The sequence below is a fragment of the Lynx rufus genome, unplaced genomic scaffold, assembly GCF_022079265.1.
Source record: "Lynx rufus isolate CCGP_SWC_20201006 ecotype Redwood Valley unplaced genomic scaffold, mLynRuf1.p SCAF_25, whole genome shotgun sequence".
Classification (NCBI taxonomy): Eukaryota; Metazoa; Chordata; class Mammalia; order Carnivora; family Felidae; genus Lynx; species Lynx rufus.
Window position 1 is genome coordinate 15297492 of NW_025814840.1, and position 15562 is coordinate 15313053.

General features: G+C 46.4%; 1 protein-coding gene across 1 annotated transcript in view; it reads left to right on the plus strand.

Moving 5' to 3' along the window:
* The window catches only part of PCNX2 (pecanex 2), a 300801-nt gene that overhangs the window by 126036 nt on the left and 159203 nt on the right, over positions 1 to 15562 (plus strand). Inside the window, exons 16-17 of the mRNA XM_047088754.1 lie at positions 9529 to 9638; positions 10992 to 11088. Coding sequence (XP_046944710.1) covers positions 9529 to 9638; positions 10992 to 11088 — 207 coding nt within the window. The remainder of the gene's footprint in view (positions 1 to 9528; positions 9639 to 10991; positions 11089 to 15562) is intronic.

The following is a 15562-nucleotide window of genomic DNA, read 5'->3' on the forward strand; positions in this document are numbered from 1 at the left end:
CTCAGAATCACAGACTGTCGTTTATATTCACTTCTTTTTACATCCGATGCAAAGTCACTATTACTTAAAAGGAATTCTGTAAACGTTTGGAATGAATAAATATAGGTAACAGAGAAGAAGGGTATGAGAAGGAAAGTAAATGTCAGTATTTTTCAGAAAACATACATATTTGTGTGTGTGTGTGTGTGTGTGTGTGTTATTTATATTTATCTATGTTGATATGGATAGGTTTGGATGAATGGCACCTGTCAGTCAGTCTGGCTAGCTCATGATCTCATGTTTCCTTATGCCTGTTCCTAAAACTGTAATATTTTCTCCCCCCCCCGCCCATTTTATGTAAATTCAAGTTGGCTAACATATAGTATGGTATTGCTTTCATGAATAGAATTTAGTGACTCATCACTTGCACAAAACACCCAGGGCTCATCCCAACAAGTGTCCTCCTTAATGCCCATCCCCATCTAGCCCATCCCCCACCCACCTCCCTCTAGTAACCCTGTTTGTTCTCTGTTTGGCTCTTATGGTTTGTCTCCCTCTCGGTTTTTATCTTATCGTATTTTTCCTCCCCTTCGCCTATGTTCATCTGTTTTGTTTCTTAAATTCCAATATTTTCTTGAATCACAAACACATAATGTTTTTCACCAAAATGAAAAAGAATGTGAAATAAGAAAAATCTACGTTTAGTAGACAGTGAAGTCTGACTTGTCATATTTGTTAGTATGATCATTTATTTATTTACTCAGCACATAGTGACTGCCTACTAGGAATCAGACTCAGTGGGGGGCTCTGGGCGGGAGGGGACACCGAGTGTTCCAGATAGGAGAAGGATATCAACAGGGGATGCTGTGGGCTTAGCTCCAGTCTGGAGGGGTGGGGGGGGGGGAGGGGGAGCCCAGAGTATGTCCCGGGCAGGCTCACGCGTGCCTGTCACATGGTGGCCTGTGAGCCATATGAATAGAGCACACAGTGCCAGATAGCTGATCTTACCGAATTTCTGGAACGTTAGGGGCACAGAGTTCCTTTTATTTCAAGACGAGATTCTTGTCAAAAATAGACCTAGAAAAATAGGACTGATATCAGAGTCAAAGCGTTATGATCTAATTCTTATTTTAGGAAGTATGAAAGCCTGGATCTTGCAACTGCCCTCATATTTAGTGAACTAAGAAAAATTCATTTATTTTTCCTTAAAAAAAGAAAGCGTGTGAGCCTGAAATGAAGGGCTTAGCAGAGTGAGAACCTGGCCTGTTTGCATTCATTTTATAACTAAGCCCTCCATCTTCTCTGTAAATTCCGTTGTAGAGATGTCTAACATTCCCGGGGAATAAAAAAAAGGCTGAAAGCCAAGACTCCCTTCAGAGAGAAGCTGAAGCTCCCTGTGCATTTCATCAAAAGAATTCCCAAATGCATGTGAAATCTACCACAGAACTGTAGGACTATTAGACAGTTTTATTTCTACCTCATAAAAATATTTCAAAACCTGTGGGAGTTTTAGGAAACCAGCACTCATCAATCCGTATCATTCCCAATTCAGGCGCCCTTGAGACACATCTCCAAGCAATTAGGGATGTTAATTTTGAAGCAAACTGTCACATGGTATATACTTCATTATCAGTGAGTGATAGATTGTTTAAAACCTTATCTCACTCAAAATCTTTATATGTGTGTGTGTGTATATATATATATGTATTGTGTGTCCATGTACATATGTGTGATTGTGTCTGTGAGTATAATAAAAGTAACATTTATAAAATAAAATTCAGGACTAATACCCATCTGTTTAAAATAGAGAAGTTTATGTAGAGAAGTCCATTAGCAATGTGAGTCTGTACTTCCTCTCTTCCCTTCTGCTTCTCTTCCTGGAAATGCAGCTGAGCTCATCTGCAGAAAAAAAACACAGTGCATTTGGTGGTTTTCTTTCAAAAGCCCTCTTCAGGTTAGTTGTGCTTTTCTCCCTCAAATGTCAATATTCCCGTCTCTATCCCCAACAAAGAGTAAAGTAAAAACTTCTTCAGACCCATTTCTTTTCTTACTGTATCTCTGACTCGACAAGCTCAGATCCTTCTAGAAATGTGGCTCTGAATGCTCCCGATGCTGAGGAAAGCCACCATCCGTCTGGCCTTTGCTCGTCTGTAGGGCAGGGCAGGATAAGGCCGGGTAGGGCAGGGCAGTCCTGCCTGCGAGACTAGGCAGGGAGAGAAGGGCGGGCCCCGGGGGGTGGACACAGGGGGTGTCATTAGCAAGGGGACAGGAGAAAGGAATAAAAATGGGACAAAGGTAATTTATCTTGTTGACCCCCCATCTTAATTCTGTAAAATAATTCTGAAGAGTTTCTTCTTATGTTCAATTTGTTTATTTAGTTGTGTGTGTGTGTGTGTGTGTGTGTGTGTGCGCGCGTGTGTGTGGTAGATTGTGGAGCTGTTAAGCAGGACCATGTTCTGTGCAAGAAAAGCAAAAGGAAAGCTTTCAGTAAGCTTCTCTTCCTTCCTTCCCTTCCAGGCACGCTTACGCCTTCACTCTCCAAGGAGAATACCTGTGTTTTAAAGTAATGTGTGAAAAGGAAAGGCTGTAATCATCAGTGTCAGGAAGTTCTTCCTTAAATCATATTCACGTTCCACCGCTGATGCCGAAACGCATTTCCTCTGGTTTGATCTTCAATCAATGGCACCCAGATGCCTCTCTTCCCAGTGTCGAGAATTATGGGATGATAGACCCATAAAGGTCATTTCCCTTCCATGCATTTCCTCCAAGCTTCACTATTTCCCCTTCTTTAATCCATCCCTGTAATCTTCTCTCTGTGTATCTTTACAGTGACACCCAGCCGTACCCATCCTGCAGCGTGACCAGGTCCCTGCCTGGGAGCCGGTCCGTGCAGCCTGGAAACATGGCACCCCTCCATGGCTTGGAGCCCCGTCCACTCACGTTCATTCCTTGTCGCCTTTTGCACCCCAGTTCCTTTCTCGGTCCTCCATGAGCTCCCCTGAGCTCCTCCCAGAGCACTTTTGTAGGCGCTTGTGGTATTGTGTGTTACAGCCAGCCCTGAACCAGGCAGTTACCTCAAGAGATGTCCAGCACTGTTGACTGGGGGATGAATAAATGAATAAAACAGACTGTAAAGCCAGGAACTTATGATCGATAGTGATTGTGCAAAGCATACTAACCATTTTTACGGGAGGTGTGAGATATGCTTGTATTTTGCACAGTTAACAGTATAAACGTTTAGGGTAGTGGAGCATACCGAGCCCTGAACTAGGGGCTTCCTCCTAGTCTTGCCGCCTTGGGTAAGTCTTTTCCCTTCTTCTTGTCTTCTTACTTGATCAATACCTTGAAGGGGTGAGTCTGGCTCAGCTGTGAGATCTCATCCAGATCTAAAATAATTTTTCCCGAAGATGGCATGGTTTTGCATATTTTGGCACTCTGCACATGAAAGAGAAACTCATGTTGATATCCAAGTTACTGAGTAGCTCTGTGTATATAGTGAGAGTGAGCGAGAGCAAGAGAGGAATCTGTATCTGTCTATTTTTTTTATCTATTACTGTTGCCAATACGAACAGGGTTAAGCCCTGGAGTAGAGAGCCAAGGGAGATCCAAGCAGTCTGCGTTTTGCAATCTGTCCAAGTGCAGGGACACCCAGGTTCTAAGACACAATTGTGTGAAGATATGAGGTTGAGGCAGAAAACATGCAAATCAGTGCCTGGAATATGAATACTTCTTGCCATCCCGCCCTTGTTCTGGGAAGAGCACTTGTGCCGTTCCGGCATCTCTCCCCTTTTACTCTGTTGAGGGGAATATTCATTCCTTCCATCCCACCCCTGTGGCCACACTGCCATTTGTTTATGTCTGACAGTTTAGCCTGAAGTCATTAGTTATGCTTAAAAGAAATCACATGTATGGAGGAGTGAATACAGATGTTTACTGCCACTGGACCAGAAGGAACAGAATAGCTTCAAGTCATAGAGTGACCCGTCAGTTCAGACCGTGAAGCTTGGGATGCTAGTGTCGCATCTTGGCAAGGTCAGATTCATTTCTTGCAGAGGGGTTCCTCTTTTTCTTGTAGAAACAGGAGGATAAACGGGATCTACAAAATCTCATTGTTCTTTTTGCCTCCTGGAGAACGACCGAAGGACGATTTTAATTTTTTCAGAAAATACGATTTTACTGCTGTTCTCAGTCCTGTTATGTTTCTGTTATGGTCTGAATGTCCATGTTCCCCCCCAATTTCATGTGTTGAAATCCTAGCCTTCAGGGTAATGGTATTAGGAGGTGGGGGCTTCAGGAGATGCTTAGGTCATGAGGCTGGAGCCCTCGTGAGCGGGCCTAATGCTCTTATAAGGGAAGCCCGAGAAACCCCCTCATCCCTTACAGCAAGAAGGAGCCAGCTCTGAAGGGAAAGTAGGTTTTCTCCAGATACCAAATATGTCGGCATCTCGATCTTGGACTTCCCAGCCTGCAGAACTGTGAGCAATACATTTCTGCTCTTTATGAGTCTACAATATTTTGTTAGAGCAGCGCGACTGGACCGTGACAGTGACTTCGTAAAGCCTATAGTAAAAGCAGACTTTATTGAGCATTTTATGCGGGCCACTCCAAGTACTTCACACGTAGTATTTCATATACTATTTGCAACAACCCTAGGGGGCGTGCCCTGTGAAATTCTCTTAGATAAGGAGACCGAGGCTTAGTGGCTTGCCCAGTGTCTTCGTGTAAATAATCAGCACAGTTAGGACCAAAGTGGCAGCCCGATGCCAGAGTCCATGCTTTCAATGACTGTTGTGCCCTGCAGAAGAGGGACCTCCTGTGTACTTGTAGGTACCTGACAAGATCTGTGTCGTTCCCCTCCTTCGGTCAGCATTATATAGTAAGGAAGCAACAGTTGCTCAGATACAGTGCATTGGTTCTACACATATTTATTAAATGTCTTTCAGGGCCAGGGGCCTGCACAAGGTGCTCAGAATATGCTGGGCTAAAGCAGATGAGTTCCTGCTGTCAACGGGCCAGGCCCAGTGGGGGGATCAGAGGGCAATCAAACAGTCACTTACACAGATGCACAATCACAGACTGCGTCAAATGCTGGGACGTAGAAGGAACGGGGACATGGCTTACCTCCTACGCCACTGTTTCTGACTTGATATTTTAACCTTCCACTTGGTTTTGTACCAACTGCTGTTTCAGTGGGTGAAAAGGGAGGGTCCCTTATACTGACCTTTTATGTTTGCACTGGAGAGATTTAATTAAGTACAGAACAAATGAGATTAGGTAAGGGGTAGGGGGCAGATAAAGTAGGTAAACTTAATTGTTTAAATAGATTTCGTCCAGATTTAATTGTCTGTGAAGACCATCCGTCACGGGTGCTCCTTCTTTTCCAGTTACTTAGAGACTAACGTTGACATACCCCTTGGCAGTGAGCAAGGCTGTTTCACATCAGGTCATTATAGGGGACATTGTCAAGAAAGGGGACATTGTCACCTTTCACAGAGGAGGAAGCTGAGCCGTGGAGAAGTGAGGGACCTTCCGCAGAATCACGTCTTCCAGGAAGTGATGAGCTGGCATCATCCTGCCAGTGCTTGCTTGTCCCTTGACCTTTCCTCTGTTCCATGCAGTGACGATTATTTCCATGGTCATGGCTACTAAATCCTTCTCAGAGTGTTTCTTTCCCCCAGCATTTTTTGTGGGCTGAATGTAAAAGGAATGCCTGTACCGTCACAAAATTGTGAATGAAATAAATACATAGCATAGGCAAGTGCAGAGGAATCAATGGAAGGAAACGGAATTTAGCAGGTTTTTCCCTTTCGGAAAACTTTTTGTTGTTGGTTTTGGTGACAGCCGAATATAAAGCCCCAGGTGGGCGGCCAGAGCAGGGAGCCGAGGAGGACACGTGGAGTACACACACAGGTACCCAAAAAGCCGAGAGCTTGGCCTGTCCAGAAGGCTCTGCAGGGAAGGGACCACGTTCTCCTGTGTTTCTTCTGTGCAATTGAAAGCCCCTCCCTTGACTCCCGGGAGCCTCTGCTTCCTGCTCTGTGAGTACCTGGCCCCTCACTGTCAAGTTGCCTGTCCCACCTTGGGGCGCCTGGGTGGCGCAGTCGGTTAAGCGTCCGACTTCAGCCAGGTCACGATCTCGCGGTCCGGGAGTTCGAGCCCCGTGTCGGGCTCTGGGCTGATGGCTCAGAGCCTGGAGCCTGTTTCCGATTCTGTGTCTCCCTCTCTCTCTGCCCCTCCCCCGTTCATGCTCTGTCTCTCTCTGTCCCAAAAATAAAATAAAACGTTGAAAAAAAAAATTTTTTTAAAAAGTTGCCTGTCCCACCTTACCGCAGGATCCTCCCTCCCCGGGGCCTCGTGTCTGCCCTCCTCACGAGTGTGCACCTCGATGCCTGGCACATACTCGGGGGGCGGGGGGGGAGCCGATGAATGTTTCATGGGTGGACTCTTAGGGAAGAAGAAAACTCTCAAACTTCAGAATAACTTTTCTGTCACTGGGGCCGCTGTTTGAAGGAAAAATGAGCGATAAGGTCAAAGAATCCCCTTTTCTCCGCTAGTCCAATCATGCCGGTGGCACTTTACTGCCTCACGAGTGTGCACCTCGATGCCTGGCACATACTCGGGGGGCGGGGGGGGAGCCGATGAATGTTTCATGGGTGGACTCTTAGGGAAGAAGAAAACTCTCAAACTTCAGAATAACTTTTCTGTCACTGGGGCCGCTGTTTGAAGGAAAAATGAGCGATAAGGTCAAAGAATCCCCTTTTCTCCGCTAGTCCAATCATGCCGGTGGCACTTTACTGCCAGGTCCACATTTGATCTAAGCTACTTAATTTCTTCACCCTCTTTTCTTGCTGAAGATTCTTTCCCACACAGGTCATAGGAGAGGGGCCGATGTAATCATGAAAACTGAAACCTTGCAGTCCCTCACTCACAGATCCATTGATGTGCTGACATTTGTGCCCAGAATGGGGGAACTAGAGATGAAAGGCCACCCCCCTCGGAGTCTGCTCTAAGCATAACTGTATTCAGTGGCTCTGAGATGAGGGAGCGAGTCCTACCCATGGCCACAAATAACAGAAGTGAGATATCTTAAGTGTTGACGTAGAAGTATTTAAAGGTGTTTTTGATACACGGAGGAGGGCTCCAGTCTGCCTGGGAAGCAGGGAGGCAGCACCAAGCAGGTGGGACTTGTTATATGGGGTGCTGAAGCATGAGTAGGAGTTTGCCAGGTAGAGGAGAGTGGAGTAGGGTCAGAGCACGAGAGCCCTTTGTACAGACGGAGCCATGTGTGTGAAGGCAGTAGGAAGGAAGCAACATAGCTTTATGACTTCGCTGCTGTGCATATTCTAAATGGGAGGAACGAGGCTGCAGACATGGGCTAGGGTCAGATCCTAATTGGCTTATGTAGCCCCCTGTGGAGTAGATTTATCAGGCAATGAGGAATCACTGAAAAATACTGAGTGAAGGCCATAGTGCGATGTGCTCTTTTAGGTGAGGAGGATGATTCTCTTGTTATGTGGAAGACACATTGTGGGGTCTGGGGAGTGGGGGAGGGGGTCTGGGGAGTCGGGTGTTTGATCCCCCCATTATGAAGCTATCAGCAGTAGAGCTGGAAGGAGAGAGACAGCAGAGGCTTACTTACCCAGTGGGATGTCAGGAAAGGAAGGGAGGCCTGGGCAGGTGTTGGACGCCGTGAAAATCAGCTGACTGGGGACCGTGGAGAGGAAGCATCTCTCAGGATAGCCAGCTTTCTGGCTCAGGGCGCTGGGTGTCAGTCACCAGGTAGGGGCTGCGTTGAACCCTCTTGTGTCAAAAGCTTTAAAAAATGGCCCAGGGCGCAGACGCGTACCCTTTGCAGCCACCGTTGAGTTTGTATTCTTTTCCTTTTCTAAAGAAGAGGAAACGAACCCAGCGCTCAAAGATGTTGAGTAACTCAGCCAAGGCCTCACAGCTCACGTGTGGCAGCGCTGGGGTTCAAAGCTAGGTTCGCCCAGCTGGAATCCCACCCTGTGCAAAGCTGCTGCCCCCACAGGGAGGTGCCCCACGTGGAGGAAGCTAACGGGTCCCTTGCGAGGCCGGGGTGCGCTGAAGGAGGGGATAGAGATGGGGGGGGGCTTTTTTTATTTTTTAAGATGTCAGCAGAAGCATTTCTATAGGCAGGGCGGAAGGAGACAGCGGAAGGAGAGGATGCCTTTCCTCCATCTAGGGGATGCGGTGCAGTCAGGGGACTCTGGGTGCGAGGGCGGGGCTGGCGTTAGGACCCAGGCAGTGCCACCCTCCCTCGGACACAGGAATCAGGGCTTTGCGGAAAGGAAACTCCAAAGGGAGCGGTGAGGAACAGAGGCCCCAGGCTCCCGGGCAGGGCAAGACGGTGGGGTGGGCATCTGCAGGGAATCAGGGAAGCTGCCTCGGTGCCTTCAGGACGCTGGGAAAGTCAGAGCCTCACGGAGGCGCTGGTCCGCGAGGCTTGCGGGGGAGGAACCGGTCAGCGTCGCCTCCGGCCTGTCCAGCTGCGGCTCGCGGCTCCCCCAGGGTTGCTGTCTTCATTTGCCTTCCAGATGCTTCTAGACCCTCACTATGGGCGGAGACGAAGCAGTGCAGCTTAACTTCCAGGAAGGCGAGGCCTGTGGACTCGAAACCGCTCCCTCCACCAAGGGCCAGGCGATAGCTTGGCCTTCACATCAGCTGTCCCAGATAGGAAAGGAACACAGCTGAATCATTCGTTTGTGTATTTTATTTTACGCACAGTGATCAACTCAGCCTTGTTGAGTTAAAAAGGATCAGCGTCTTGAGAGAAAAGCATTGCAGTCTGGGTCTCGATTCAGCGTTTGGAAGGCACCGGTAGATTCTGTCGGTGGTCCCTGAAAGGCTGAAGGTTTCTTTGTGGATGTTTGTGTTGGAGAGGGTGCCAGGGATGGGTGGAAAGAGAGCTGGGTCCCGGGTCCCCACTCCGCTCACCGTGGGAACACATAAGGCCTATGCTCTTTTCGTCCACCCTGAGGACAGCGTGTTGATTACTGGTGTCTGTGTTTCTATCACATCAAACCTGACTACCTGGCTCCTTTCGTTTAAAACCATTTTCTTCTCTTTCTCGAGGACTGTCTTTAATTTGTCATTCAGTCCACTAGTTGATCTCTTAAGCTGTGTTTCCATGTCTTGTACCTTTTACACCATCGATTACATAAACACTAGGAAATACAGTTCTTGTCATTATCATTAGAAATGAATTCAGAAGAGGCAACACGTGATTAACGTTCATCTTCTAAGTCCTAAATTTCAGGAAAGATTGAGTAAAAAATATTCTCAGGAAAGATGAACGAAATATACTCTCATAAACATGTACACGTAGTTTGAGACGCCCCCACTCCTGCCCTGGCATGTGTCGGAATCGGAGTTGGTTTCCATGTTGGCCATCAGGTGCCGGTGACGATCCCGGGACACCGTGCCCGTCTGGCTGGACCGTGGGGATGCGTGCCTCCGTGTTCTGTAGAGAGCGAGTTGATTTTTGCACCACTCCTTGGAATGACTTGGCATCTGATGTCTTTTCCTCAGGAACCGTGGAGCACTCAGCACATCCCAGCACTGTTTTCAGCCTTCTGTGGCCTCCTGGTCGCGCTTTCCTACCATCTGAGCCGGCAGAGCAGTGACCCCTCTGTGCTCCTGTGAGTAACACGCACCGCTGTGCCTGGTTCCCGTGGCCCTTGCCTTGTCACAGGGGCGAGAGGGCCATGGCCCCCATGGTGGCTGGACTCCTGTGCTGTTCACGCAGCCAACCACCCGGCGAGGACGGGAGAGGTGCAGGACCGGCCAAACGCTAATGGAAATCAAGCACCAACTTTTAGAGAACATTTAACCTCTGCTCTTGCTTTTGGAGTAAAACGCACAGCGCCAGGGACACAGGGCTGTTAGCTCCCAAGTGCTGCTTTTTGACTTGCCCTTGGGTGAATTGTGTGGGCAGCTCCCACCTCAACAAGGACCCTTTCCGGGCCCGTGAAGCAGACTCGCTAGGTGGTTACCCTGTGGAGACTTGATGGGCATCTCTGCAAGGTTTGCAGTTCGTTCTGTTGCTTTTTGTTCCAAACAGGGCCGTGCCCACATTTTAAAATCTATTTAATAGTGATCTTTAGTCACTTGAAATATACTTTCCTACCTTCCCTTTAATTGTGCCTTTTATTATTTTTACTTGAAATGTACTATCTTCCCTTTAAATTGTGCCCTTTATTGTTATTTTTTAAAAAAATTTATTTGGGGGAGAGAGAGAGAGAGAGAGTATGCAGGGGAGGGGTGGAGAGAGAGAGAGAGGGACAGAGAATCCCAAGCAGGTTCCACACTGTCAGCACAGAGCCCGATGCGGGACCCAAACTCATGAATCGTGAGATCAATACCTGAGCTGAAATCAAGAGCCGGATGCTTCACTGACTGAGCCACCCAGGCGCCTCTAATTGTGTCTTTTAAATCTTTGATAAATTTGCACTTGGGAAGTAGAAACACTTCCTGGGATGCCAGAGTTTCAGATAGCAATCATCTCATGTCATTTTTCCAAATGTACAGATGTTGACCATAACTGTGTGGGGGCCAGAGAAACCATTGTTTGAGGCTGCCACATGCAGCAAAATAAAAGACGCGGGAAATGGGCAAAAGTTACACGCGGTTTGTGCAGTTTTTCACGTCAAGTATTTTACTGAAGTGTTGAGTTTTGCTGCCATTTTTATGTGCGGAGGAAGCCCCGATGGGCTGACACAGAGAAGCTCTGTGAGCTTCGCTGTTGGCAATCAGCTGCCCATTCCTCTTGAGGTCCTTGACTCCTTTAATTAGGAGGGAATCTGAGAATCAAAACATTAGATTTGCGATCTCCTGAATATACGCCTCTTCCTCTTTATTATGAATTAATTAAAGGAGCGAGCCCTTGCTTTGGTCATCTGGGAGTGAGAGGTCTCAGGTGAGGCTGTTTACCTCGAACCTTGTGACAGGCACATACTTTAAAGAGTATAACCTGTGCGTTTGTTCGTTTCCAGGTCCTTCATTCATTGTAGATTGCTTCCTAAATTTCTACATCAGAACCTGGAAGAGTTGGCCGCCGACCCTCTTCCCAAGAAGATGAAAGGCTCGGTGGTGAGATATTTGTGTTGCATAATGTACATGAGGATCTTGCTTAACATGGCCTGGCACGTGCTGGCAAAGCTCAGGTTCTCAGCGGGGCCCTGGCTAGGCGGGAATGACAGTCACCGGTGCAGAGAGAGGTGCCTTGTCTTGGTCTACAGTTGGCACATGGACTGTTGAGCCACCTGGCAGGTGTGGACCTTTGACAGTCCCTCAAAGGCAGATGCTATATATGCCACGGTCACTCCATTGGTCCTCAGCTGAGGGCAGTTTGCTCGGCTCTTTGAATGAAACGAGTTCGGTCAATGCTGCCCCCTGCTGGCGCCAGGCAGCAGGCCAGCTGCATACAAATAAAAGCTCATCTGCCAAGCTGGTTTCTAATGGGCTCCACACAGTCCTCTCCACACCTTCTGGCCTCAGCTTCATGCTGAGCTCAGAGTGCGTTTCCCACATTCAGGGTTGACACTTGCACAGCCCTTGTGAGGAGCCCTTGGGTTTTAAGACTTACATCTGGGATGTTGGAGAGGGGAGCGACTCTATGGGATGGAGTGTGTGAGGGGAGAAGGAAAGAGGTAAAGAAGGAAGAACAGAACACAGAGACTTTAGAAGAAGGATGCTCTTTTCTGTTCGCCGGGAAAATGGCTTGGGGTGGTTTCAAACATCATCTGAGGAGGGGTAGCGTCTTTGGTATCATCTTCCAAACGTTACCACTTTCAAAAGCAATGCTCATTTGTTGTGTAATCTCCCATTCGAGTGTTGAGCTTGGGGAGATCTGCTGGCTGGAAGTCATGCCTTTCCTATGTTTTTGAGGAAAGACGGATCAATGGAAAAGCGGCAAATGACCCATTGATTTTGTCTTGGCCTCCACGGTGCCAAGCACCTGATGCTGATAACTGCCGTTGAATTTAGATGAGATTCAGTTGCAATCCGCAATTTCAAGACAATGTGCAGGACTCCGGCAACACGATAACATTTAAAAACTTCACACCTAGCCCCCTGTGCCTTTGAGTGTGGGTGCAGTTCAAGCCAACCCATTGAGGAACCAAAGCACAGTCACTGTGACTAAGGATGTGGTTCATGAATTTGACAAGCAGAGGTATGTTTACAAGCAGGGCAGGAGGTAAAGCAGCTGGGGCCGATAGGGTGGCAGCTAAAAAGGGAGGAACACATTGACACTGAAACATCGCATCAGCAACCTGATCTCTGACATCTACACCAGGAGATTTACAGGATCAAACTTGACATTCCTAGGTCAGTTGCCATAAAGTCCTGGAATGGCCCGATGTCTCCCCCAAAGGTTTCCTATAGGTATCTGAGAAAAACTGTTCTCCCCAAATGTTCCCTGATTTCATGGAATCATGAGGATGCTTTCTGATTTGTTGCCTTGAAAATAACGTATGGACAACGAAGAAATCCACCAAGAAGGTTGCTTGGCAGAGGCTGACAGCATTTCCTTAGATATGATGGGCTAGGACTTGCCTTCCCCAGTTTTCGTACACTTTGAAACGCTCTGTATAGTGAAGCGCACATAACCTGTAGGTGATTTAATGTGACCTGTGTTCTCTCTGAAAAGTCTTCCGGTCTAATGAGAATATTTTAATAGGACTACCACATTTGGATTTTAGAGTTTGGTATATAAAACCTTTTGTGCCCTAGTGCAAGTGCGAGATTTCTCTCTTTGTCTCTGATTTTATTTCTCTGTGTCTGTCTGGCTCTCTCTTTTTCGCTCCCTCTTTTCTTAAATTTCACTTTGTATGAGAAGTCCCTAAGGAGCCTCCTTAGATCAGGTTTCCAGCCCTTCCTCTTATTCCGATTCATTTGGCCTGTGCCAGGGCCTGGGGATCTGCATGTTTACAAGGCTGTCCCCACAGACGGGTCTTCCGGGGACCTTGATCGAGAACTAGAGATACCTAGAGCTCCATCAGTGGGCTTCCACATTTCCATATGATCATTGCCAGCTATGCACTCAGTTAGTAACAATGTGAACTTTCCACTCCTGCTTTAGTTTCTTCTTATCCGTCTGCCTCATGAGCTTGGTCTATTTCTTTCTTTCTTTTTACTCTAAGTTTTTTTTTTTTTTTATGTTTATTTGTTTTTGAGCGAGAGACAGAGCATGAGCAGGGGAGGGGCAGAGAGAAGGAGACACAGAATCTGAGGCAGGCTCCAGGCTCTGAGCTGTCAGCACAGAGCCCGACGCGGGGCTCGAACTCACAAACCACGAGATCATGACCTGAGCCGAAGTCAGACGCTCAACCGACTGAGCTGCGCCCAGGTGCCCCTTGGTCTTTCTGTTTCTATCCTCACTCATCCTCCTCAATCCCTATACTCTTCACCCATTCAGATATGCTACTTCCATTGTATCTATTTTTCTCAGTTCCTAGAAACAAAAAATAGACCACCAACAAAACAAACGTCAACCTCATTCTTGTTTGTACAATTCAAACAACTTCTTTGTAACCACTGGTTGTATCATCTAGGTTTCTCTGGCACTACTCTGTCTATACCTGCTGTGTGTGTAGTTTGGAACCAGCGCTTTTTAAAAATTTTTTATTTATTATTTATTTTTGAGAGAGAGAGAGAGAGGAAGACGAGTGGTGGAGGGGCAGAGGGCGAGGGAGAGATTAGAGCCTGACATGGGGTTCATGCTCATGAACTGTGAGATCGTGACCTGAGCCGAAATCAAGAGCCGGAAGCTTAACCAGCTGAGCCATCCAGTGCCCCGGGATGAGGCCTTCTTCAGCTTCTTTTTTAGGGTTGGAGCATGAAGTACTACATAAGATGTCACAATGGATTTTAAATATTCAATGTACTAAGCCCCAATATATTAATTAGTTAAATATGCATGGAATCAACATTAAAATAGGGAGCCAAAACCTTAATATTATTGAATATTGTTTTGGAAGTTCTGGCTTGTGTTAAGTCCTAAAAGAAAAAAAAAAGTAGATTGCATTACTGTATACATTTAGGTGCACAGCAAAGTTTTTAAATATCGATCATGATCAGTATAAGAATTCACAAATACCCCTAGAGACAAAGAAACTTAGAAAAACAAGAGCATTCTAACACATCAGAAATAACTTTAGAAAATATAATGAGACTATAATCCCACTCAGAATGGCAACAAAATACATGAATTGATAATAGGAAAGATTTTACCAAGTAATGTCAGAAATAAAGAAAACCACAGCAGTCTATTAAAATGCAAATGGGCTTCTGAATAAGTGGTGATAAATAGACATAACCTGATTTTGGATAGGAAGGTCGAGATTTATTAAATGCCAATTCTTCCTAATAAATTTATAGGTTTACTATAGTTCAAAACAGTTCCAGAGGAATTATATTCACAACTTGGGGAAATGATTCTAAGATTCACTTAGAAGAATAGCCATTAATAATAGCTTTAAAAAATCTGAAAAAGAAGAATAAGAAAGAGGAACTTAGCACTTTGGGATTTAAGAGTATATTATAAAGATTGAGTAATCGGAAGAAAAAAAAATGAGACTGATCCAAGAGTGGAGAATGGGATTACTGAATCAGTAAAACACAGAAAGGAGACAAATTATTTATAGGAATGTATTATGTGAAAATTACATGTCACAATCAAGAATTGATTAATCAGTGTATGGTGCTGAGGTAATTGTTTAGCAGTGGGAGGGATAAAAAGGGATTTTATGTGCTGATCCCTCACCAGAAAGAAAAAGAAAGATCAAACGAGACTTTTCCATCTCTCACGTTATGGCAGGCTGACTTATTATAGCCAAACTCTCTGCTGATTAAAACTGAAAATTCTGAACAAAATACAAAAAAAAAAGTCCTTCTTGTATGTGAAAAAAAAGTGACAAAAGATAAGGAATTATCAAGTCAAAGTCTGAGTGAACAGGGAGACCTGGAGGAAGCAGGCAAAACTGCGTTTGCCTCAAGAGCACCTGCCCAACCAGGGGACCTTGAGCCTCAGTGTTCAGCCCTCAAACTGCGGGGAAGAGAAAAGAAAGCCCAAAACTGCCAAGATGGGTGTGCAGTGGGGACCCACACTGAGTCACCCAGCCTCAGTGGGAGGATGAACCAGAAGGAATCAGTTGCCTCCTCCACAGTGCCTGGAGAATGCAAGGTACTGGCCTCGGTGCTGAACACAACGGCCCTGGATCCCTGGGATGTTGTAGTCTACTCCGCTGTGGGCTTTCAGTCCACATTCTGACACCCCTAACCCCTACATTTATGTAGTGAATTTGAAGCGGCCCCCAACTAGGAACACCTCATGGCAAAATGAAACACACATCCTCTCTAGAGGATCCTTTCCTCCTAGGTCTCCACGTGTTCCCCAACCCATTTTTCTAAGGGAAATGAGCAGCTCTCGCTAAAAAAAAAATGTAAAAACTGCACAGGGAAACAAGGAACCAGCAGAAACAGGTCTTCAAGTACTTGAAGCACTTGAACTACCAGACACATTTTAAAACTACTTAATGTGTTTAAAGGAATAAGAGGTAAA